Source organism: Phyllobates terribilis, unplaced genomic scaffold (genome assembly GCF_046119375.1).
Source record: "Phyllobates terribilis strain yellow unplaced genomic scaffold, ASM4611937v1 Scaffold_2__4_contigs__length_985480577, whole genome shotgun sequence".
Classification (NCBI taxonomy): domain Eukaryota; kingdom Metazoa; phylum Chordata; class Amphibia; order Anura; family Dendrobatidae; genus Phyllobates; species Phyllobates terribilis.
The window spans coordinates 266,777,636-266,803,428 of NW_027362762.1; the positions used below are offsets into that span (position 1 = coordinate 266,777,636).

Consider the following 25,793-nt stretch of genomic DNA (forward strand, 5'->3'; position numbering starts at 1 on the left):
GTGCAGGAAGTTCTCCTGTGTGGAGTCTGGATGGGCAGAAGTCTCTTCGGGCAGGAGAACTGGTGCACTACCCACGCACATTACCCGTTGGGGCTTCTCCGGGATACAGGGAGATGAAGCTTCAGTAGGGACTTCAAGGTTGGGGTCAGGAGGTCTCAGGGAGGACAGACCCTGGCGTGACGGCTTGCCTCTACGTCTAGCACGTCTGGACTGCCTCTTGAGGTTGGGAGAAGTATTCCGGAAAGCGTAGTCACCCTGTGAGGATTCTGGGTGGGCAGTAGTCTCATTGGGCTGGAGGACTATTGCGCTACCCACACACATTACCCATTGGGGCTGCTCCGGGATATTGGGAAGTGAAGCTTCAGCAGGAGCCTCCGGGTTAGGATCATCGAAGACCATTAGAAAGGCCACCAGGAAGGCCATTAGGTCCAGGAGGATCGGATCCTGTGTTTCATATAGGGGGTTGATCCATTCCAAGGCATCACCCGCCAGGTAAGACATAATGAATGCCACCTTAACCCGATCGGTGGGAAAACATAGAGGGTAGAACTTGAAGTGTAGCATGCATTGCTCCACAAATGCACGACTTTGTCTAGGATCCCCATAATAACGTAGCGGATCCGCGGGAACGAGAGCAGATAGATCCATCTGGACGGGTGCGTAATTCGCCTGGAACTCAGCTAAAGGAAAAAAAAAAAATATTTATTTATTTATTTTAATGCATGTATTCGCTGGAAAACTTCTCAGAGAGCGAAGGCCGTGGGGCTCAACGGGAACCATGGCCTGAGCATGCTGTTATGCACACGCCCGGGCTGAGCGGCGTGTGCGTGTGATTGTAGTGATTCCACTGGACCATGAACCGGAGAGTGCCTGGAGGGGCGTGACTAAGTATCTGGCCGATCCGACCAAGATGGCACGACGGCATACGACGCCAGTGCACCAGGGAGAAACCGGGCAGAGGGACCAGGTGCTACTCCAGGTCAAACTCCGGACACGGGGGTTGACCCACACAGGGATTACTGGATCAGGCTGGTTAGGCTGGCGCACAGACTGGAGGGTATAGGCAGGCACGACTGGTATGCAGGCAGGCGGGTAAAGGCAAGCGCAGCTAGAGTGCAGACAGGGAGGCACTAGCAGGTAGGAACACAGGCGGGATAGGACCCAGTACACACTGGGACTCAGGAACAATACAGGTAGAGGGGTACAGGCAAGCACAGCTAGAGTGCAGACAGGGAGGCACTAGCAGGTAGGAACACAGGCGGGATAGGACCCAGTACACACTGGGACTCAGGAACAGGCAGGTTAGGCTGGCACAGACTGGTGGATATAAGCAAACACGGCAGGTATGCAGATGGGTGGATACAGGCGAGTATGCAGGCAGGGAGGTACTGGCCGAAAGGACGGGCTGGAGCACAGAAAGGTTAAGACCCAGTACAGACTGGGTCACAGAACCGCAGATGCGGTAGACAACCACAGCAGAGAGGGAACGCCCGAAGCGGTGGGCAAGAACAGAGCAGGACGGGGCTGCAGGAGCAGCGAGCACAAGCAGGGCAGGACAGGACTGCCGGAGCAGCGGGCAGAAGCAGGGCAGGACAGGACTGCCGGAGCAGCGGGCAGAAGCAGGGCAGGACAGGACTGCCGGAGCAGCGGGCAGAAGCAGGGCAGGACAGGACTGCCGGAGCAGCGGGCAGAAGCAGGGCAGGACAGGACTGCCGGAGCAGCGGGCAGAAGCAGGGCAGGACAGGACTGCCGGAGCAGCGGGCAGAAGCAGGGCAGGACAGGACTGCCGGAGCAGCGGGCAGAAGCAGGGCAGGACAGGACTGCCGGAGCAGCGGGCAGAAGCAGGGCAGGACAGGACTGCCGGAGCAGCGGGCAGAAGCAGGGCAGGACAGGACTGCCGGAGCAGCGGGCAGAAGCAGGGCAGGACAGGACTGCCGGAGCAGCGGGCAGAAGCAGGGCAGGACAGGACTGCCGGAGCAGCGGGCAGAAGCAGGGCAGGACAGGACTGCCGGAGCAGCGGGCAGAAGCAGGGCAGGCTAGAACCGCCGGAGCGGTAAGCAAAGGAGTCAGAGCAGACTAGAACCGCCGGAGCGGTGAGCAAAGGAGTCAGAGCAGGCTAGAACCACCAGAGCGGTGAGCAAAGGAGTCAGAGCAGGCTAGGCTGAGTAGGGGGGACAGGGCTCTGTTCACACGGAACAGACAGGAAGGGAAAGGCAGAGCCAGACACCCACAGGGTACTAGCAGAGAAGTAGCGAGTGAACCACAAACTCACAAACGGGAGTACAGAGACAACAAGCAGGAGTTAGGTACGAGTTCAGACTCTGCAGAAAAAGGAAGGGAATGGACATAGAGGCAAAACAGGTAAAGGATAGGAGAGAGTACAGACTGGAACTGAGTGTACGGAGGAGACCGACACTGCAGCGGAATACAGGAGCGGGTCTGGGAATACGGCCCCCAGAGAGGCAGGACGAACAGGCAAGGTGCGTGTTCAGACAGGACAGACAAGATACAGGAGCAGGTCTAGGTAATCGGCCCCTAGAAGGCAGGAGGAACAGGCTAGGAGCGTGTTCAGACAGGCCTGGAAATACAGCCTCCAGGATAGGCAGACAAGAGAACACAGAACGGGACCTGGCACCTTCAGAGTGCAAGCACACACTGAATGAAACACTATGCTCAGGCAGGAATAGATGGAAGCAGCTGAGCTATATACCAGGTGACAGACAGCAATAGGCTGAGGACGTACAAGGGGTGTGACCCACAGCAGGTACAAAAAGCAGGAAGTGATCGGGAGCCGCCCTTAAGCAGCAGAAACAGACACAAACAGACAGCATGGAGGGAAGCCAGAGAGACATTCTGGACAGGAGATCAAGTGCGCGCTCTTGCACAGTGGGAGATGGACCACTATGCAAGGACGCCGCCAGGTATGTTACACTTTTTATGAAACCTGGCTGAAATAGACCCGTGTGGACATTCCCTTAATACGAAGAACCCTCCTGAAATCTAATAAAAACATATTACTGTGTATTACAAAAGTATTATAGCAATATTGCAGTCTATCATACAAACTAAGAGCTTCACTTCAAATGCACGTTTTTATATTTAAGGATAAAACGATTAGTTCCAAATGTAATCCAGTATTTGGAGAACTTTTTCCTGTTTCTGTATATTATTCATGCTTATTTCACATACTGTACATAGATTTTAGGTGCAGTAAATTCCAGCTTACCTCTAAGAATGATGTAGCTTGGTTTGGCTGAAACATGCAGGTTTTCATTTCTTGTCCATTGTAGTCATATTGTAAAACATTAAAGCCTATGGCTTCTGGGATTGCCAGTGTGACTGATATAGTCCATATACATAGAATTTCCAATACAGTCCACTTAGTAGCACGGCTGCCACCAATGTGATTCCAGGATGCAACTGCTCTGTATCTGAAGTGCAAAAAATATATATATATATATATTTATATTTTTTGGAACATTTATTTGTAATATGTTCATATTTTTTAATAAACTAAATGTTTTTGTTGATATAATATGGTATGGTTTAACTCTTTGCTTACATTAAGTAGTGTTTCCTTTCCAGTTTTCTCTTCGGAACCTTATGTAAATAGCTTTCTATTAACTCATGTCAGGGTGCCCTCTACTGGGTCTTGATATCATAGGTGGTGTACCGATCATTCTATATACATAGCTCTCTACAATCCATGTCAGTGCGCCCTCTACTGGGTCTTGATATCATAGGTGGTGTACCGATCCTTCTATATACATAGCTCTCTACAATCCATGTCAGTGCGCCCTCTACTGGGTCTTGATATCATAGGTGGTGTACCGATCTTTATATATACATACTGTAGGTCTCTACAATCCATGTCAGTGTGCCCCCTATTGGTTTTTCATATCATAGGAGGTTTCCCCTTCTTCCCACTATACAAGTAGATTTCTGTTAGTCTGTGTAATTTGTATTCATATGCAATGTGCACCCTCTTGTGGTTATTGATATTGTTATTTTCTGAGAGCTTGGCCTTTAGTGAAATGGTTGCTACTTTTAATATTGATTAACGTGCTTGAACTAGTCTCCCTGAACATGGTTTTGTGTTCCCATGACGCCTAGGCATTCCAGCGAATAGGTACGTCCTCAGCTGAGCGCCTAATTAAAAGGAATCTGTCACCAGGTTTTTGCTACCTAATCTGAGAGCAGCATAATGTAGGAGAAAAGACCCTGAATCCAATCATGTATCACTGAGTTTACTGGGTGCAGTGGTTCTGACACAATTGAAGTTCTTAGATTTAGCATGTACAGATCTGTATTTACACTGTCTATAGACAGTGAGGTGCTTATCACAGGAGGGGGCGTGTTTGTACCACTGCTCATGTGGTCTGCTAGTCACAGCCATGATAATGTCCTAGTGATGAAACCTTTATTGTAAGTAAACAACAGCACACAGCTTAATAAATTACACATCATTGAAATTTATGTTTTTACCCCTACCTCATGCTCTCCTCAGATTACGTATACAAAACCTCTAGACCAATTCCTTTTAAGCATTGAGTACTTGCAAGCAGCCACCAATATATTGCTTAAGTTTATGGTACTAGAAGTCCCTGACCGGTGAACAGAATTTCTTGGAAATCATGTGACACTGATTGAGAGAATGCCAAGAGGGTGTAACTCTGTTATCACAGTAAAAGGGGGTAACTTTTAGGAATCTAAGGTTTATTACATACTGTATATGTAGTTTTTTCACCCATATTTCTTTACTATTTGTTTCCATATGTGTACCTTTGTGGTTTCTGCTGTCTTCTGTCTGAATTTGCAATGTGCACATTCCAATAAGAACAAGGAAAACCAATGCATAAACAGGTGTGCTGAAATTTTTGACTGGCACTGTTTATAGATCAATTTTAATACAATGTTAATATTCACATCTGTTTTCTGTGTAGTATAGGTCATTTTTAAGAAATATAAAGATGTAATCAGTTTGATAATATACACTGTTATTATATTATTCATTATAATAAGTACCTGTCAATACTAAGTGCACAAAGGCTGAGAACTGTGATTCCAACAGAAGATTTTTGCAGGAATGGCATCAATTTGCAGATTTCAACTCCAAAAGGCCATTTTTGAGATAACAGCTTTAAATATAAAAGGAAAGAAAAGATGCGGTTTTTAGATTTAATTTCTGTCATAATAATTGGACCAGAGGATTTAGATACCATTTTATAAATCACATGTTAAAAAATATTTACTAGTTGCTACTGTATGACTATAGAATATCTCATGTAAATGTATGCTAATAAGCTAATTCAATTTGTTATACAATTCCTAATTTTCCAAAAAGAAAAATTGTGTAATGAAATCACAATTTTCTTATAATTGAGAAGCATTTCTGCAGTTATTTGGATGTCCCTGAAGGCAGAATTTCATTCAATAATCATAAAGGAGTATTCCCACCTACAAAAAGTGTTACACATCCACTGGATAGATGATAATTGGTGTGGGTATTGCTGCTAACCCCTTCTCCCCTGGCTTCCTTGACCAGACAATTGCGCATGATAGTAGAGTGCTGCACTTGACATTATCATCACCCACATAAGAAGTCAATTGAGTGGCAGGTCTCATGCATGACCAGATGTGAAAAAATTCTATTAACCTGCATATATAGGTTTATCTGTATGTTAATAGCATTCTGAATCTGCCCATTGCCGGCACTGAGAGCCCCGCTGCCGGGAGGAAATTAACTTTATTCCTCCTGGTAGTGTTTGGGTTTCAGTGATGGGGCGGTGCCGGCATGGGTTCAGTCACTGCTCTATGTATAGAGAGAGGCAGTTGTAACTGTGACCCTGGCACTGACTGACAGACGACTCTAAATACTGAGCTACTGTCAGTCAGTGCTGGGGTTGCAGTTACAGCCGCCTCTCTCTATACATAGAGCAGTGACTGAACCTGTGCCGGTTTGAAACCCGAATTCTACCGGGAAGAATAAAGTTAATTTCCTCTTGTCAGTGGAGCTCTAGGTCCAGATATTGGGCAGGTTCAGAACGCTATTAATCTGCAGATTAGCCCCATATTTGCAGGTTAATAGCATTTTTTCATGTGACATGTTCCCTTTAATACATAACGACTGAAGCACCAGCAGCAAAGCTGCTGCAAAAGAGATCAGAAAATAAGAAATGTTGGTTCAGAAAAAACACTGTCCATGTGAAGTGTCTTTTGTAGGAAAAACCCAGCTGGTACGTGGCATATAGACATAATAATAATAATAATAATAATAATAATAATAATAATAATAATCATATATACCCATATAATCAAGTTCTGACTGCAGCTTTCCCACCAAAGACTTTGATGACATATGTATTGACTAGATATGTCATCAAATCTGATTGGTTAGGTATAAGTTCTGAGACCCCACCATTACTGAGACCAGCAGAATGGTTCTCATAGTCATTTCATTAGTTTGTACTGTTACTAGAGATACACCTTGAATTACATTGAGCTTAATTTATTATAAATCTGAGCCTCCCTCTTTGCCAACTGCAGCTGCATATACTCAGCCCGCGCGTGCCTCCCTTCTCCTCCAAGTCTGAGCGCAGCACACCTATGTACAGCTGCTATGTGACTATGTCATGTGTTTGCTTCATGCAGTACCTCTGGCTCTGGACTATGCACAGCTGTGACAGCTTTTCAACGTGACATGTGCACCGCTAGTTACCGTAAAAACCTCAATGTGCAGACGGTTATGTTAATGTTTAACATACATGAACACTGTGAAGATCAAAGCAGCTTCCTTTGATGCATATTACAGCAGCGTTTATCTGATACAGGACAACTAAACTTTAAAAGCCAGCTATAACATGTTTACATGTCTCCATATAACCATTCTTACTGACATGCTGATTAAAATTGCACTGACCACTTTGTAATGAAACTGAGGTATAACTAATGCAACAGAAGATAACTGAAGGGCAGTAGAAAAGCCAGAGCCCCTCATGCTATTCTTGGATGTCCAATTGGAGCTGTAGCTGTTAAAATACTTTCTTAGAAAAGCCTGCAGCAAGATGAATAAAAATTCAGCTGTATTTTTGGAAGCCGCAATTGCAAAATAATGGCTGCACATGGACCTTCGATCACCAGTTGGACGTCTTTGGCAGATGTGTGGCCAGACTTTGCTGTAGGACATTTGAATTCCTCTATTTCCATTTACTGGCTAATCAACCAATGAGCTAATGATTAAATATGATGGTTTGTAAAATGCTGCAGAGATAATCTCCAGCATATCATTAGAGAATGACTGAAAATATCTCCAGAAACATGTTTTCTATTAGCACAGTTTGTTATCTTTTTTTCTGTGATGTCTTGGATTTTGGACTTTACTGATCCTGTTTTTAATTATTAATCAATTTAGCATTTAGTTCTTAAATCTACTGTCATATGTCTGGCTATATGTGGGTGTTAGATTTTACTGAATTATAAAACAGTAGTAGGATAAGTGTTTGCAATGAGAAAAGGCCTGCATTTGTCATATTAAAAGGAACCCATCATGTGAAAAATGCTATTAATCTGCAGATATGGGATTAATCTGCAGGTTAATAGTGTGCTGAAGCCATACGGCTGCTGCACATGAGAGGATGAGCTTTATTCCTTTCGGCAGCCTCCGACTTTCAGTTATAGAGGCACATCAGTGACCCCTGTTACGCCAGCAACTCGCTTGGGCGGTAGGCGCAGCCCTATCCACTGCGGTCACCACTCTGCTCTCCCCAGTCATGGGCTGTCTCGCTGAGCTGCCCTTTGTAGCATTTCCAACACTGGTGCTTCCCCTTGCTGCTGGTAAGTCTCCACCTGGCTATAGAGAGGCATGGCCATTTTCTGCAGGCATTTAACCCCATCATGTCTTGCAGAGGTGAGATTCTCTGGCCTATCCCCATACAGAAGGGGGTTTATTAGGCAGCTCCTCCCACCACTCCCCACCTGATCTAAGTACAATACAAGTGAATTGAGCGAGGCTGTGCATGTTTAGTCGGAATGTGGCTGGAATTATGCATATTGCATACTTGCAGTCATACGACCGCCGGATCACGCTGCATCAGAGAATCCTGACACTGCGCACTGTGTGTGATGTGAGGATTCACGAGTCTGTAGTCACATAAAGTGCAAACTTGGACAACCCTTTTAAGCTGGCCATACACATTAGGTGACAGTCAGATGAACGATGCTTTGTCCGACAGCCATCTCAGATGACTTTCCCATACATAATTATGCTTGCTGTGCCGAGCAGTCCTGTGTCCTCTATGAAAAAGCAACTGTCTGCACGTCGGCTGGCGTCTTATCTCCAGGAGATTAATGCAATTGGCAGTCTGAAATCAGACATGCACGATCGACATCTCTCCCAACAATCAGATGGCTGGCGCCACCATACATGATATCGGCAGGTTCGGCCTCAAATAGTCTAATGTGTACGGAGGCCTTTAGTCTCCTGCTTCCCATACAATAATTATTCTCTAGATGTCTGAAAGGAGAATTTAGACAATTTTTCCAATGACTTTTTGTTTTGAAATTATTTTTAACTTATTGTTGGGTGCAATCGCTAGAATATATAGTCAATGATAATTCCATGGATCCTAAGGTACAAAGGGTAATTGTTGTAACTTGTCAACACTGATATATAGCATTGTCATTCAAAACATCAACCATATATTATCACCTGGATGTGATTATCACAGCTCAGCTGCTTATTTTCTAACATAACATATTAGGAAGAGGCAAAACCCTTGAAAATATTCTGCTTGTTTCTTTTTTTACAAATTCATTACAATTCCCAACTGTACATATTTGCCAGCAGGCAGATACAATAACATGCATGGCTGATAAAGTATGGTAAACTAAGGCTAGTAGAAAGTGCTGTGATGCTGCTTAGTGCTTGTGTTGAGTACTTGAATTTCATAGTTTACAGATCTTTTCCTGTTGAGCAACACTCAATAAAAATTTTTAGACTCCAAGTAAAATACATGCTGTTAAAAGTACTAGTAGATTGGGTTTCTGTTGATGAAGTGACTTTCAACCAGTAGATCAACATGTTCTTCATTTAAAATATATATATAGTATATATAGTAACTAGGCTTTTCACCCCCTCCAGCACCCAGTCTAACCAATATCCATCTTCTTTCCTCATATCTATGTATAAGGAATAGTAATGCAAGTCCTAAACACCATGACAAGATGCAGCATTTATGCTGTTATTCTTATGATAGGTAGCAGCAAGGTAAGAATAATAAAACTCCGTTTTTCATGTACATAGATAAAATGAACAGACCGCCAATGGTCATACATAATACATATAAAGTATAAGAGGAAATACCAACATATTTACATTCTCGGATGGAAAAAATTGGAAATCTCTCACCCAATATTCTGGTCCATATGGAGTTCCTCCTCATCCAAGGTAGCAATGAACATAATCCTCAACAGGTCTGGAAAGGGTAGAGATGGGAGCAATTAGCCCTATTAAGTCCTATGGGTCAATATCATAACTCTGCATGCCCCATAACTCCTGGCCTTACAAGGGCAGTCCACAGTTTTCCCTCAGCTGGACTGACCCTAAACAGCTCTGCGTTTCTCCCAATGGGTCATCGGGGAGGACATTTGCATGTATCATGACAGATTAAAGGCTGAATATCCACTGCCCACCCTGCTGGTTGTCAGAATAGTGTGGCTACAGGGTCATGATATTGACCCACAGGGCTTAATATGGCTAAGTGCTCCCATCTCTACCTTTCCCAGACCTGATGAGGATTCTGTTCTTTGTTACCTTGGATGAGGATGAACTCCCTATTTACCTAGTAGACCAGAATATTGGGTGAGATATTTCCAATTTTTTGAAGAAAAATATAACTGTTGGTGCAATAGTAAGAAAATGGAAGAAATACAAAATGACTGTCAATCGACATCGATCTTGGGCACCATGCAAAATCTCACCTTGTGGGGTATCCTTGATCATGAAGAAGGTGAGAGATCAGCCTAAAACTACACGGGGGGAACTTGTTAATGATCTCAAGGCAGCTGGGACCACAGTCACCAAGAAAACCATTGGCAACACATTACTCCTTAAAGGTTTAAAATCCTGCAGTGCCCGAAAGGTCCCCCTGCTCAAGAAGGCACATGTGCAGGCCCATCTGAAGTTTGCTAATGAACACCTGGATGATTCTGTGAGTTATTGAGAGAAGGTGCTGTGGTCAGATGAGACAAAAATTGAGCTCTTTGGCATTGACTCAACTTGCCGTGCTTGGATGAAGAAGGATGAGTACAACCCTAAGAACATCATCCCAACCGTGAAGCATGGTGGGGGAAACATTATACTTTATGGGTGCTTTTCTGCAAAAGGGACATGACGGCTGCACCGCACTGAAGGGAAGATGGATGGGGTCATGTATCGCAAGATTTTGGCCAACAACCTCCTTCCCTTAGTAAGAGCATTGAAGATGGGTCTTCAGCAAGACAATGATCCACAACATAGAGCCAAGGCAACAAAGGAGTGGCTCAAAAAGAAGTGCAGTAAAGTCATGGAGTTGCCTAGCACGGTGGATGTTTGAAGACAATACCATCCGATTAATGTTAGAGTGGATAAAATAATTAAAAAACATTGGCATATTTTGAGGGAAGCTTTCCCACCTGTGAATGAATTCCAGACACCTCCCTGAATTTGTAATATAAAGGTTCCTAACATCAGGGATAAATTAGTGCGTGCTGACGTGGGTAGTGATTTATTGATCCCCAGACAGACATTCCTTAGTACATAAAGTAAAGGAACATATCCCTGTTTCGGATGTGCGCAATGTAACAATGTTATCAGAGGAGAATATTTCTGCCACCCCCTTACTTGGAAGAGATAAATCTTCCAACGTTATCTATTTGATAAAGTGCCCTTGTGGCTCTATTTATATAGGCGAGACTACACAGGCAGTCGTGTACGCATTAATAAGCATAAATCTACTATTAGATGTTGCGATACTACACTGCCGTTACCACTGCATTTTAAAGAAAAAAAACACTCTGTGGCACAATTAAAATATCAAGTAATTGAAGAAGCAAGTGTACCCAGAAGAGGGGGAAGCCTCAAAAAACTCCTTTTGAGGAGAGAGGCATTTTGGATTTTCACACTTAATAGTTTATCTCCCAATGGTTTGAATAAAGAATACAGTGTAAGCCAAATGTTCTAAATCATTATTTTTCCTTTTTTCAGACCATTCAAAATCAATGAATATTTTTTCGGGATATTACAGTATTGGATGAGGCCAATAAGAAGGCAATCTAAAGATATGGCCATATCTTGCAGCAGTGAAATATATTATATTGGGCATAATATTATATTCTTGTGATCGCTCTCATTTTTTATTGGTAATAACTTGATGTAATCCATTTTGACAATAGAATTAGTGGTAGGAGTGACTATGAATATGATTAGGTGGAAATTTAATGGTTTGTGATGCTATAATTATGGCATGACCCTATACAAAATTATCTGATTATTGGTACTTTTTTGAGGATTAGTGTCAATGAATTAAAAATATTAATTAAATTGAGTGAGCATTATAAAATTAATAAAATAAAATTAATAAAAATTATAAAAAGTTTTTAAAAAAATCTTTATAAAAAATCTTTAATAAAATAACTTTCAAAAATGTTTTATATAAAATGGCATTAATTGTAATAATTATGGATTGTTTATTTATATATTCTAGATAGGTGAATCAACAATGGGATATTTAATATTTGGAGGAATTTTTGGTGTTATATGCAAGAATGTTTAGGTTTTTGTATTTAATATTTTGTTGTACTGGTATGGAGATACTATTTATGATGTCATTTTTTGACGTCTATTTTTGTTTTTTGTTTTATTGTTTATTTATGATGTTTATTTATTATTTCAAGTATGATGTTATATTTTGTGTAATGTTCAGTTGTGGTTTTCTATAATATTTTTCTTTGTATGATGTAATTTCCTCTAAATTTTTCTATATATGTGTGGAATTTGTCTTGTTATCCATAATTGACAAAAGCCTGCAAGCGGCTGAAACGTTTTGTTATAGTTTTCCTACATGTGGAATAAATGAATTGATCGTATACACGTGAGTGCCGGGATCCTTCTACTTTGCTTGCAAATCTATTTCTCCACGTTCACCACCATTACTAACAAGGACTACGGAGTGCCGACTATTTCTTTATATCTATATGCTGATGACATTCAAAACTACCTATCTGGCCCAGACGTCACCTCTCTGTTGTCCAGAATCCCAGAGTGTCTATCATATTCTCTTGCTTCTCATCACGCTTTCTAAAATTTAATGTAGACGAAACTGAACTAATAATCTCTTCACCGTCTCATTTAACTTCCCTTCCAGACATATCTATCATGATAAACGACTTCATACTTTCCTCTGTACCAGAAGTCCACTGCCTCGGAGTATCCCTTGACTCTGCTCTTCGAACCACAAATAAAAGCTCTTACCACCTCCTGCAGCCTCCAACACAAAAAATATTCAGAATTCGTCCCTTCCTCAACCCTGAATCTACTAAAATGTTAGTGTATCCCCTCATCATCTCCCGCCTCGACTACGGCAATATCCTCCTTTGTGACCTCCTATAACTAACACTCTTGCACTTCTTCAGTCGATCCTTAACTCTGCTGCCTGACTAATCCACCTCTCCCCTTGCTACTCCTCTGCCTCTCTGCTCTGCAAGACTCTTCAGCAGCTCCCAATTACCCAACAGATAAAGTTTAAAAAACGAATTTTGACCTACAAAGCCATCCGTCTAATATCTGTTCCTCCATATATCTCCGAATTAATTGATATCTTCCCACACATAATCTCCAGTCCTCACATGACCTCCTTCTCTCCTCCACTCTTGTACGTTCCTCATCCAATTGCCTTCAAGACTTCTTGTGAGCATCACCCATCCTCTGGAATTCCATGCCCCAACATGTCCAATTGACTCAAACATTCGGACCCTTCAGACAGAACTTGAAAACCCATCTCTTCAAGAAAGCTTATAGCCTGCAGTGACCTTGCTGTCACCTACTGCAACCCTCCAACCTACTGTCCCCTTCCCCATTACCTTGTAGACTGTAATCTAGGCTCCTTTCCCCCTCTGTACCAGTCTGTCACTGTTAGTTTGTTCATTGGAATTTAAATTTGTATTTGGTGTGTAAACTAGTGTTGCGTGAGCGTGCTCGGTTAACCCTTTCACTGAGCATGTTTGTTAGGCAATACCTGCTGTCTAACATCTGCGACACAAGCAGCCGAGGCGGCTCGAGCATAGACGCCGAGCACGCCGAAAATACTTAAGCAGCACCCGAGCGTGCTCAGTGTAAGAGTTAACCAAGCATGCTCGCACAACACTAGTGTAAAGCCATTTTCACATGTACAGCACCATGGAATCAGTACATAATGATAATCATAATTAATAATAATATCATTGGACTTTATTCAACTGCAAGACCAAATACGAGAGTGGTTTGATTGATGAAAGTGAAGAACTGCAGGTAAGCCCTTTTATAATTAATATTTATTAGGCTTTACATTAACCACTAAAAGGAAAAAAAAACGGACATACAACAGCTTTTAATAAGTAATATAAATATTAAGAAAGTACATTAAAGATTATGTTTTAAACAAGTGCAGATAGTAGGAGTAAGGAAATGGCCTGTAAAATAAAAGGATGAACTAGGAACCTTCCTCTATAGTTTCTTGATTTTTAGGAAACTACAAACAAATACTGATCTTATCTCATGCATTGAAGTTGACTAAACTAGAAACGTGTTTCACATTAATATGGGTATTATTACCAAAAGTCATATCAAGTGATAAATTATCTTTCATTGGATTCAAGTTTGTAAAATGAATCCATCTTTGTGGATCACTGGTCATGGGCTGTTAACTGTAACTTAGTGCAGTCACTGATGGGGAAATGTAGTATTTTGCTTGCATTTAAATGAATAGGGTGTGGCACCCCAGGGGTCTGGTTACCACAGTAATAGCAATATTACGTCTGAGAGCAGGTGGGAGGTCTCCTGGTCAGGAACCCTAAGCATGCAACACTTCCTGCCCAGTCCTGGGAGGGGAAGAACTTCCCCTATATAAACTGGGACTGAGGCGGGGTTAGGAGAAGAAGAGGAGTCCCAGACAGAGACACAGTCTGGTCTGGAGTGGAGCAGATACAGAGAGAGCAAGATCAGGAGCTATGTGGGAGCAGTGATAAAAGGGGTCAGAGACTGGAAGCTGTAGAGCTCGTCCTGACTGAAGAGATCTCACCGGACACGGAGTCCGAGGCAGTGGGGACTGATCCATACCCAGCAGCAGAAACCGACCGGCAGGGGATTTCAGGTCCTCTGGCCAAGAAACCCGAAGGCACGGTCACACGCAAGGGACCAGCACCGCCGTTGTGGAGCGGAGGCTACCAGAAGGCCCCGAGTCACCGGCCATACGGGTGAGCACCACACGGTACACTCAGGGACGTGGGCTACTTTTACCCGCTTCTAGCAAGGTAGCCAGGGAGAGTACAATAAGTCGGGGAGGCCTACAACTCCGCCTGGCCGGGGGAGATCCTATCTGCTCACAGACTGACCAGGCCCCGATCGCTAGCCAGTACTCCCGGGAGGGTCTACCTTTGCCACCAGTAAAGACCCTGAACTACACCGCACCGTCTCTGAGTGGTTCCTAGTGCCTGCGTGCAATTCTGCTATCCCCATCATCCACGTCCGCTGTCCTGAGGCCATACCCCTCCCGTTGGGGGTTATACTATCCACGCTGCACACCCGTACCACCGGCCTCAGCGGTCTGCCCTGCAGCGGCGGCTTCATAGCCGCAATCAACGGGTGGCGTAGTCGAACAATATAACATCTTATTCTAAGTTCTGCCACTTGGTTTGACACCCTGGGCACGGACCGGGTCACCGCCACGAGGACTCCTACCCCTATCAGATCCGGCTCCGGGTATTCCCCGCATGCGCAACGCTGCACAACAGAGGCCCAGGGGGCGCGTCAACTTTGGCGTAGTCGGCAGGATCTCGTGCCCACAACCACCGGGTACTGCGTGCCTGAAAAAGAGACTTTTAAACTTACCTGTGGTGAGGATTCCCGCCATCCGACGCCATCTTCTGCCTTCTTCCCGCCATCCGTGGAGTTTTCCCGCCATCCGACGCCATCTTCTGCCTTCTTCCCGCCATCCATGGAGTTTTCCCGCCATTGGACGCCATCTTGAGGACGCCGCGCGGGAAGAAGAGGGGCATGGACTCTGAAAGCGCGCGAGAACTGAAGCTCCGCCTCACGTCCGGACGTTGCGTAAGGTCCTGGAAGGAGCCCAGCAGACGCCGACGTCACAGGAGCGCGACGGAAGGTCCTCAACCCTGACGATCCACTGCGGAGCCGCAGCCTACGGAAGAGGATCATCGCAAGGTAGGCCACGGTCCACTAGGGGGGAGGAGGATGTCGGATACAGAGGAGAGCTTCACTGCCACAGCCACCGCCAGCGCCACCGCTGCTGCGGTCATGCCTTTCACTATGCCCTATATCCCGGGGGCAGCCTGGCTACCCCAGTACTCAGGGGAGTCACATACCCTAAATGACTTCAGAGAAAGGCTGGATAACCTCTTCCAGGTGTACCCCCTCACAGAGGAGCAAAAAGTGAGCATCCTGGTGGCTCAATTAAAAGGGGCAGCCCAAAGGGAGGTAAAGTCCTGGCCACTCGGGAGGAGGAGGACTGTCGCAGAGATACTAGCCCGGCTGAAGGACACCTTTGATACCCGTACCTCAGCCGAGATCAAGCTTAGATTCTACGGGTGCAAGCAGCGAGCACATGAGAATATAAGGGACTATGCACTAAACCTACAAGAGGCCCTGAGAGCCATTAAGCAGGCCGACCCTGACGGCGTGGGAAACGAAGACAAGCTGTTGACTGAACAATTTATAGAGGGTCTACATTGCAATGCCCACCGAACCCAGTTGCGGGCAATGGCCTTACAGGACCCTCATCTGGACTTTGCACAGTTCAAGGACAGAGCCATCCGGGTGCTCCGAGAACCGGCACCAGGTGGCGCTGTGACCCACAGACGCCCTACTACCACTTACCACCAGGAGACGGCGCCCTTGTCGGCAGGGCCTGTGGGAGCTGATGCGCAGGCTTTAAACAGTGACCCGGCTACAGACCTGCACCATCAGGTCCAAGAGCTGACTAAGAGCGTTGCCGTGCTAACCAGAACTGTGCAGTCTTTACAGGTCTCTTCTCCAGGAAAGATCCAGCTGGCATCCGGACCGGAGGACGTCCCGTGGCGCCGACTGAGGAGGACCCCACCGGCCAGAGGAAGACCCAGCGACAGATACAACGAGGATGGACGACCCATCTGCCGCCGCTGCAATCAACCCGGACATGTGGCAAGGTACTGTCATTTAAACGGGCACAACCTGGGGTAGAGGGCCAACCCCCAGGCATAAGACCATCAGGCCCATCAAACTGGCGTGACACTGGGTCACAGGTGACCACCATCCCGTACGTGCTCTTCAAGCAGTACTGGAATGACTCGGACATAACCCGCTACCCAAATGACGACCTGAGTATCATCGCCAGCAATGGTCAGCCCGTGCCGCAGGTGGGATTCAAAGAGGTGACCATTAAGATTGGTAAAGTCGAACTGGCGGCACAAGGACTGATAATAGTGGACATAGACCGTCATGAGAGTCACCCTAGAATAACCTTGGGAACTAATGTGATTGAAAATTGTCTTGCAGAGGTGATTCTCATTTTACAGCAGGTTGCCAAGAACGCCAGTTCCGGCCAGCAGCGAGTGCTCCAAAAAGAGATCCGGGCACTGATGCAACGGCAACAGGTGGAACTCTCCGGTGGTGAGATTGGTAGCGTGAGAATGTGTGACCCTTTCCCTATTGCCATGCCCCCGAAAAGTGAAATGATGATTTGGTGCCGGGCAGCTATTGGTCTGAGAGGTAGAGATTACCAGGCAATGGTGGAACCAGTCTACTCAGACAGTAGGCCCACCATTTTGACAGCACGGGGGGTGGTCGATGTACGCCATGGGAGGGTGCCCGTTCGCATCATAAATATCGGGGAGAGAGAAGTACACCTGCCCCGGTATGCCACGCTAGCCAAATTGTTCACCATAAACCAGAATTCTGTACAGGCCGTGGAACCCTTGCCTCCATCTCAACCAGAGGAAGGTAACGGCTCTAAGCAACAAATGGAGGACTGGTGTCAGCAACTACATTTGGGTACTGACTCCACTCCCTCACACCAGAAACAGGGAGTCTATCGGGTGGTTCAAGAGTACGAGAGAGTGTTTAGTAAACACCCGTTAGACTTCGGGCGAGTAAAGGGGGTAGAACACCACATCCCCACGGGAGACCATCCTCCCATAAAGGAGAGATACCGACCCGTACCCCCTGCACACTACCAACACGCCAAGGGGATGCTTAGAGACATGAAGGAGGCTGGGGTAATCAGGGATAGCTGTAGCCCCTGGGCAGCTCCACTAGTCTTGGTTAAAAAAAAAGACAACACCATGAGAATGTGTGTAGACTACCGGAAAATCAACCGTATCACACACAAAGATGCGTACCCCTTACCAAGGATAGAGGAGTCTTTGGCTGCTTTAAAATCTGCTAACTTCTTCTCCACTTTGGATCTCACTAGCGGGTACTGGCAGGTTCCTGTAGCAGAGGCGGACCGGGAGAAGACCGCATTCACCACCCCGATGGGACTTAGCGAGTTTACCTGCATGCCGTTCGGACTCTGCAACGCACCAGGAACCTTCCAACGATTGATGGAATGCTGTCTGGGACACCGGAACTTTGAGACGGTCCTGCTGTACCTGGACGATGTTATAGTTTATTCCAAAACCTACGAGGACCACCTGAAACACCTGGCGGAAGTGTTTGAAGCCCTGGCAAAATACGGTCTGAAGGTGAAACCGTCGAAGTGTCACCTGCTAAAACCAAAAGTGCAGTACCTGGGACACGTGGTGAGTGCTGACGGAGTGGCTCCCGACCCTGATAAGATCACCGCGATTAAGGAATGGCCAAGACCCTCCAGCGTAAGGGAAGTACGGCAGTTCTTCGGGTTGGTAGGCTACTACCGAAGATTCATTCCCGGTTTCACCAAAAAGGCAGCTCCTATGCAGGACCTCCTGATAGGCCAGTCCAGGAAGGCCAAGAACCAGAAGCCGCCCTTCAGATGGGAGAAGCTGGAAGAAGAGTCCTTCTGCCAGCTGAAGATGGCCCTCACGGGGGATGAAATCCTGGCATACCCTGATTACAGCCAGCCCTTTATCCTCTACACCGACGCAAGTAACATCGGGCTAGGAGCCGTACTGTCCCAGATCCAGCAGGGGAGAGAACGGGTAATTGCTTACGCCAGCCGAAAACTGCGACCCACCGAAAGAAACCCTGAGAATTACAGCTCATTCAAGCTAGAATTCCTGGCAGTGGTGTGGGCAGTCACCGAACGCTTTAAGCACTACCTCGCCTCTTCCCGGTTCACCGTGTACACGGATAACAACCCGTTGACACACCTGGACACTGCAAGACTCGGTGCCCTGGAGCAGAGATGGATGGCCCGCCTGTCCAACTATGAATTCACGATCAAATACCGGGCAGGACGCTCCAATACCAACGCGGATGCCTTGTCCAGAATGCCAAACCTACCGGACGTAGGGGAAGATCCAGAGGAACTGGAAGAAGTTGAACTCCCCGCGTTCCACCGTCATGGGACTACCCAGTATTCCCACCATGTAAGGGGTAAGCAATCCGCTACGTTCAACCCCTTACCTCATTACAACTGGGCGGAAACGCAAGACAGTGACCCCACCGTCCGACTGGTGAAGGAGATGCTGACTCAGCCAGATGCTCGCCTTGACCCAGACGCTCCGGAGGAAACCAAGCAACTGTGGGCTGAGAAGAGTCGACTGTTCCTTTACAAGGGGAAGTTGTGCCGTAGAATGGTTAACTCCCAGACGCATGAACTGATCTGGCAAGTAGTGGTGCCAAGAAGAGACGCGGCTATGGTACTGGAGGCATACCACGACGGAGCTGGGCACTTCGGATGGAAGAAGCTGGAGTTCCTGCTGCGCGGGCGGTTCCACTGGGTAGGCATGAGAGGAACCATCGAGAGGTGGTGCAGAGACTGTGGCCCATGCAACCTAAGAAGGAAGGACCGTGCCAGTCAGAAGACTCCCCTGCAGTCCATCGTCACCAGGCAGCCGTTGGAACTGGTAGCCTTGGATCATGTAAAACTGACCCCCAGCAGAAGTGGCTACGTCTATGCGTTAACCATCGTGGATCACTACTCCCGGTTCTTGGTTGTAGTCCCCGTCAAGGACTTAACGGCTCAAACAGCAGCTAGAGCCTTTCAGCAGCACTTCTGCCGTCCACACGGATACCCAGAGCAGGTGCTGACGGACCAGGGACCTGCCTTTGAAGCGGAAGTCTTCTAGGAGTTCTGCACTCTGTATGGCTGCCGGAAGATAAGAACAACACCCTATCATCCGCAAACTAATGGACTCTGCGAGAAGATTAACCAGGTGGTGATAGACCTTCTGAAAATGTTGCCCCTGGAAGAACGCAGTCTGTGGCCTGAGAAACTGCCTGATCTGGTGGACCTATACAACCACATCCCTGTAGGTTCTACCAACTGTACCCCGGCTTACCTAATGAGAGCAAGACCTGGTAAGCTGCCTGTTGATCTGGATATGGGAGTCCTGACACCCGAGGACACTTCACCAGAAGCAGACTGGGACACAGAGAGGCAGCAGCAGTACCGGAAAGTACAGGAGAGCGTTGAGCGAAGTCTCTGTCAAGCAAGAGAAAGACAGGAGAAGACTTACAACCAGTATGCTCCCGCTGTTCCCCTGGTACCTGGAGAGCAGGTCTTGAAAAGGAAGAGACGGCTCCACAAGTTGGACGACCAGTGGGAGAAGGACCCGTACACCGTACTGCCATCAAGCCATGAAAACCCAAAAATCTGCACAATCAGTAAGGATGGAGGAGAAACCACAGCCATTGTCTCCCGAGATCACCTGAAGAAGTGTCCCGAGCAGCTACGAAACCCTGAAGAAGATCAAGAAAACCCTCGACCCGCAGAGGAAAGGGAAGAAATGGTCAGTACTGTACTCGGAGACTTCCCTCGGTCTTGGACACAAGTAAATGGCGCTGTTGTGGTACCCGTCCTCACCTTCCTCCAGCCAGCATCCCAAGTGCCTACGGAAAAACAGGTAGAGCTGGAAGAACAGCCGGTCCAGGAGGCAGCAGACCCCACACAAGCAGACCAGGAGAATCGACCCTCTGCTTATAGTGAGCCTGCCGTGCCCCTAGTGAGCCAAAGAACCCGTAGACAGCTGCCCAGCTTACCTTTGACAGCTCCTACACCCTGTAGCTTAGGACCGGTCAGTAAGCTCCGTAGGTCTACTAGGGCCACTAGAGGCCAGTTGCCAGTACGTTGGAGGATCTAAAGTGTTCAGACTGTTTTACTGGTATTTACCTGTTTACTGTTGCTTGTAAATAATTATGTTTTTCCAGTTATTTTATAGGTGTCTTTTGTGGATTAACCGGGATTCTTTGTATATATGTTTGGAGCGTAACCCAGGAATGGACTAAGACTGCTAAAGACTCGGGGTAGGACAGACCCCCACCTGGTTACGGCTCCCTGTTCTTTGGTGAAATGGACACCCTTATTGCTTCAAAAACTGCACCCGGTTGCGGACACGCTGTGACCGCCCTAACGTGTTTTCCCTTATTGTATTGTTCCTGTTATGTTTTCAAAAATATGTTTAGTCCCGGAGTACTAAATTTTACTAGGGGGGAATGTGGCACCCCAGGGGTCTGGTTACCACAGTAATAGCAATATTACGTCTGAGAGCAGGTGGGAGGTCTCCTGGTCAGGAACCCTAAGCATGCAACACTTCCTGCCCAGTCCTGGGAGGGGAAGAACTTCCCCTATATAAACTGGGGCTGAGGCGGGGTTAGGAGAAGAAGAGGAGTCCCAGACAGAGACACAGTCTGGTCTGGAGTGGAGCAGATACAGAGAGAGCAAGATCAGGAGCTATGTGGGAGCAGTGATAAAAGGGGTCAGAGACTGGAAGCTGTAGAGCTCGTCCTGACTGAAGAGATCTCACCGGACACGGAGTCCGAGGCAGTGGGGACTGATCCATACCCAGCAGCAGAAACCGACCGGCAGGGGATTTCAGGTCCTCTGGCCAAGAAACCCGAAGGCACGGTCACACGCAAGGGACCAGCACCGCCGTTGTGGAGCGGAGGCTACCAGAAGGCCCCGAGTCACCGGCCATACGGGTGAGCACCACACGGTACACTCAGGGACGTGGGCTACTTTTACCCGCTTCTAGCAAGGTAGCCAGGGAGAGCACAATAAGTCGGGGAGGCCTACAACTCCGCCTGGCCGGGGGAGATCCTATCTGCTCACAGACTGACCAGGCCCCGATCGCTAGCCAGTACTCCCGGGAGGGTCTACCTTTGCCACCAGTAAAGACCCTGAACTACACCGCACCGTCTCTGAGTGGTTCCTAGTGCCTGCGTGCAATTCTGCTATCCCCATCATCCACGTCCGCTGTCCTGAGGCCATACCCCTCCCGTTGGGGGTTATACTATCCACGCTGCACACCCATACCACCGGCCTCAGCGGTCTGCCCTGCAGCGGCGGCTTCATAGCCGCAATCAACGGGTGGCGTAGTCGAACAATATAACATCTTATTCTAAGTTCTGCCACTTGGTTTGACACCCTGGGCACGGACTGGGTCACCGCCACGAGGACTACTACCCCTATCAGATCCGGCTCCGGGTATTCCCCGCATGCGCAACGCTGCACAACAGAGGCCCAGGGGGCGCGTCAAGGGCACAATGTGAACCAGACTACAAATTCTATTTAAATTGAATTAATCATGAAATTGGCATTGAATTGATGTGTAATGTTAGTACAGTTTGGCATGACTGAAGTTTAGATTAGTGTGCCAAAACAATAACATATACTGTATTTCTGTGTAACACATAAACCTAGGTTTTTCTTTATAGATGGTTTAATATATTTATCACTGTGTGCCAAAAATGTAGCATATTGCTGCAGCTGTTTTTATTGGTAAAAAGGTTATGAAGACTTATTTTACTTACAAATATTATTATAGTCATGTTTTTATCAATGAAATTATAAGATAATTTTATAACATAAGAAAATAAGCATTAAACACCCATGATCTGGTGTCCTTGCCAGTTCTGCAATGAAGACATCCTGCACATGACGGCTGCAGCAGCTGTAGTTACATGCCATACAAGCAAACTGAGACCAATTTAAAGGGAACCTGTCACGTCCTAGTTGCTATGTACACTGCCTCCATAGCGTTGTTAGTGATGCAATGTGCATCACTAACTGTCACGCTGTCTCAGTATACTGGAGGTAGGGGGCCTAAGCTGACCCTAAGCTGGGGCCCTGACTAATCCCTCAACCTGGAGGTACTGTTAAAGGTACAGAGGTCCAGGCCGCCAGCGTAACCCCTACCTCCTGAGGATCCCTGCACCTAAGTAATCTAGTCCTGAGAAGGACCCCGATCACAACAAAAGGGGACAAGAAATAATATGCCCACACACAGTACTTAGACGAACGAGACAGTACAAGGGAAAAACCAAAACCACCTTGCATACAACAACTACACAACTACAACAGAGGGAACACCAACGGGAAAGGAGATAAATGATAAAGCGAGGAAGGGAAAAAACACTCCAAGTACACTTATCTCAGAAACTCCAAACACCACGATCCGCTCTGTAAGTCTGAATGAAATGCTTTCACCGACACTTCCCAAACAGACCAGCAGGCATTTGAAGGAGTCTCACTACAGAAGTATTGATTGCAGCTGGGGGAGGCTGGACCTCGTCTAGCACAGAGAGAGAGAGAATTAACTCCCTCACTGCCGAAAAACACAAAGCACCAACAAGTCAGCTGCGAGAAGTCAGGCTGTGTACTCGTGACGATCTTCGTGGCGACACACCCGTGACACTAACAAGCTGTTTTCATGAAAATCAATTGTAATATAATGATGTTATAATGTTTTATATACTTTGTCTTACCTGCTCGTATTCAGTCATAGGGGTGTGATTCTCAGATTCAGTCATGGGCGGTTGCTGCGTTCAGTTAGTGCTGGCGCCGCCCATGACATTTAAATACTGCTCCTGGCAAGCGCTAGATTTGAGGGGCGCATGCGCATTTGCACATGTTGGGCCGCTGGTCCGGCGCGTGCGCAGTGATGCTATGTGATTACCAGCTTCAGTGCCCACGTGCTGTGAAATGTAGCTCCCGGCGCGGGCGTAATCAATGTATCGTGTGGTCACCGCTGCAGTATAACTGCGCATACGGTGATCGCAAGATACATTGACCACACACGAGCCGGGGCCACAGGTGACAGTGCGTGCGCACTGAAGCTGGTAATCACACAGCCTCAGTGAGCACGTGCCGGACCAGCGGCCCGACATGTGCAAATGCGCCCCTCAAACCTAGCGCTTGCCAGGAGCAGTATTCAAATGTTATGGGTGGCGCCAGCACTAACTGAACGCGGCCACCGCCCATGACTGAATCTGAGAATCACATCCCTGTGACTGAATACGAGCAGGTAGGACAAAGTATATAAAACGTTATAACATCATTATACTACCACCGATTTTCATGAAAACAGCTTGTTAGTGATGCATATTGCATCACTAACAAAGCAATGGGGGCAGTGTACATAGCAACTAGGACGTGACAGCTTCCCTTTAAACTTTTACTTTGTAATGCAATGATTTTAATATAAAGAACCACATTTGCTACTTTCATTACTTTTTCAGTCGTGTTCATTCTAATATTTGTTTTTGCTTTTTTTTACATAAAAATGGAAAAGTAGGTATCTTGCAATTCTATGGGAAGCAAATAAATATAAAATGTGTCAGCTTACATCATTTTGCATCATGTCAGTCAGTAACCATGCGTTGCAAGATCCCTGCATGTGAAGTGGAAGAAACTTTAACCCCTTAATAACATCTGACGTACTAATACGTGTCTGTGCCCTGGGACTTAAGAGCCAGACCCGTATTAGTACGTCATCGCGATCGCGCGCGCACACAGGCTGTGCGGGCGCGATCGCCGCCGGGTGTCAGCTGATTGTCACAGCTGACACCCGGTACTATGTGCATGGAGCGGTCCTGCACCGCTCCCAGCACATTAACCCCCGCGATGCTGCGATCGAAGTCGATCGCGGCATTGCGGGGGCAGGGGGAGGTGATCGGCGATACTCACCTCCTCTTCCGGCTTCCAGCGCAGTCTGCAAAGGCTTCCCGGGTGTTGCCATGATGACCCGATGTCGTTATGACAACATCCGGGTCACCAGAGAGCAGGAAGATTGCTTGGACATGCGCAGTGCATCTCCAAGCAATCTTCACACTGTGCACTTCTGACAGCCTTCATGGCATAGGGATGGTGCTCCATTCCTGTGCCATGCAGGCGATCAGAAAAAAAAAAGTGAAAGTCCCAGAGTGGGACAAAGTAATAAAGTGTATAAACTGTGTGAAAGTGGAAAAAAAAAAAAAAAAAAGTGCAAAAATATTATAAAAAAATAAAAAAAATAATACACCAAAAATAAAAATATAATGTACCCATCAATAAATATTATTATAAAAAAAATAAAAAAAAAACAATAAAAGTACACATATTTGGTATCGCCGCGTCCGGAACAACCTGACCTATAAAACGGTCCCACTAGTTAACCCCTTCAGTGAACACGGTAAAAAAAAAAAAAAAAAAAACCGAAGCAAAAAACAATGCTTTATCACCATACCGCCAAACAAAAAGTGGAATAACACGCGATCAAAAAGACGCATATAAATAAAAATGATACCGCTGAAAACGGCATCTCGTCCCGCAAAAAACAAGCTGCAACACAGCTCCATCAGCCTAAAAATCAAAAAGTTATAGCTCTCAGAATAAAGCGATACTAAAAAATATTTTTTTCTATAAAATAGCTTTTATTGTGTATAAGCGCCAAAACATAGAAAAATGATACAAATGTGGTACCGCTGTAAACGTACTGACCCAAAGAATAAAGCTACCTCATCAATTTTACCACACACGGAACAGAATAAAAAAAAAAAAAAAAACAATTCCTGAATTGTTGGTTTTTGTTTATTCTGCCTCCCAAAAATCGGAATAGAAAGCGATCAAAAAATGTCACGTGCCTGAAAATGGCACCAATAACAACGTCAAGTCATCCCGCAAAAAACGAGCCGTCACATGACTGTCTGCCAAAATCTGGAAAAATTATAGCTCTCAAAATATGGCGATGCAAAAACTAGATTTTACAAAAAATGCGTCTTTTAGTGTGTGACAGCTGTCAGTCATAAAACCCCATATGATTCTGGCATTGCTGTAATCACACCGACCCGAAGAATAAAGTCGTCTAATCACTTATACCGCACAAGGAACGGCGTCAAAAATAAACTCTTGGGTTAGGATTGGGCTAGGGTTAGGGCTGGGTTTGGGGCTAGGGTTGTGCTGGGGCTAGGGTTGTGCTGGGGCTAGGGTTGTGCTGGGGCTAGGGTTGTGCTAGGGCTAGGGTTGTGCTAGGGTTAGGGCTGGGGTTGGGATTTTTTTCAAAAGTAAGAAAAAAAGATGACGATATGGCGACTAGTGTTGAGAGCAAGTGCTCGCTACTTGAGTTTGCATCGGGTGCTCTGGTATGCATTGAGTATCGTGGGTATT

The 25,793-nt window shown here is 46.4% G+C and overlaps 1 protein-coding gene across 1 annotated transcript in view; it reads right to left on the minus strand.

Moving 5' to 3' along the window:
- Positions 1-25,793, minus strand: part of EDNRB (endothelin receptor type B) — a 55,928-nt gene that overhangs the window by 14,202 nt on the left and 15,933 nt on the right. The window contains exons 3-4 of the mRNA XM_073664085.1: positions 5,026-5,138; positions 3,227-3,431 (exon numbers count right to left, since the gene is read on the minus strand). Of these exons, the coding sequence (XP_073520186.1) occupies positions 3,227-3,431; positions 5,026-5,138 (318 nt within the window). The remainder of the gene's footprint in view (positions 1-3,226; positions 3,432-5,025; positions 5,139-25,793) is intronic.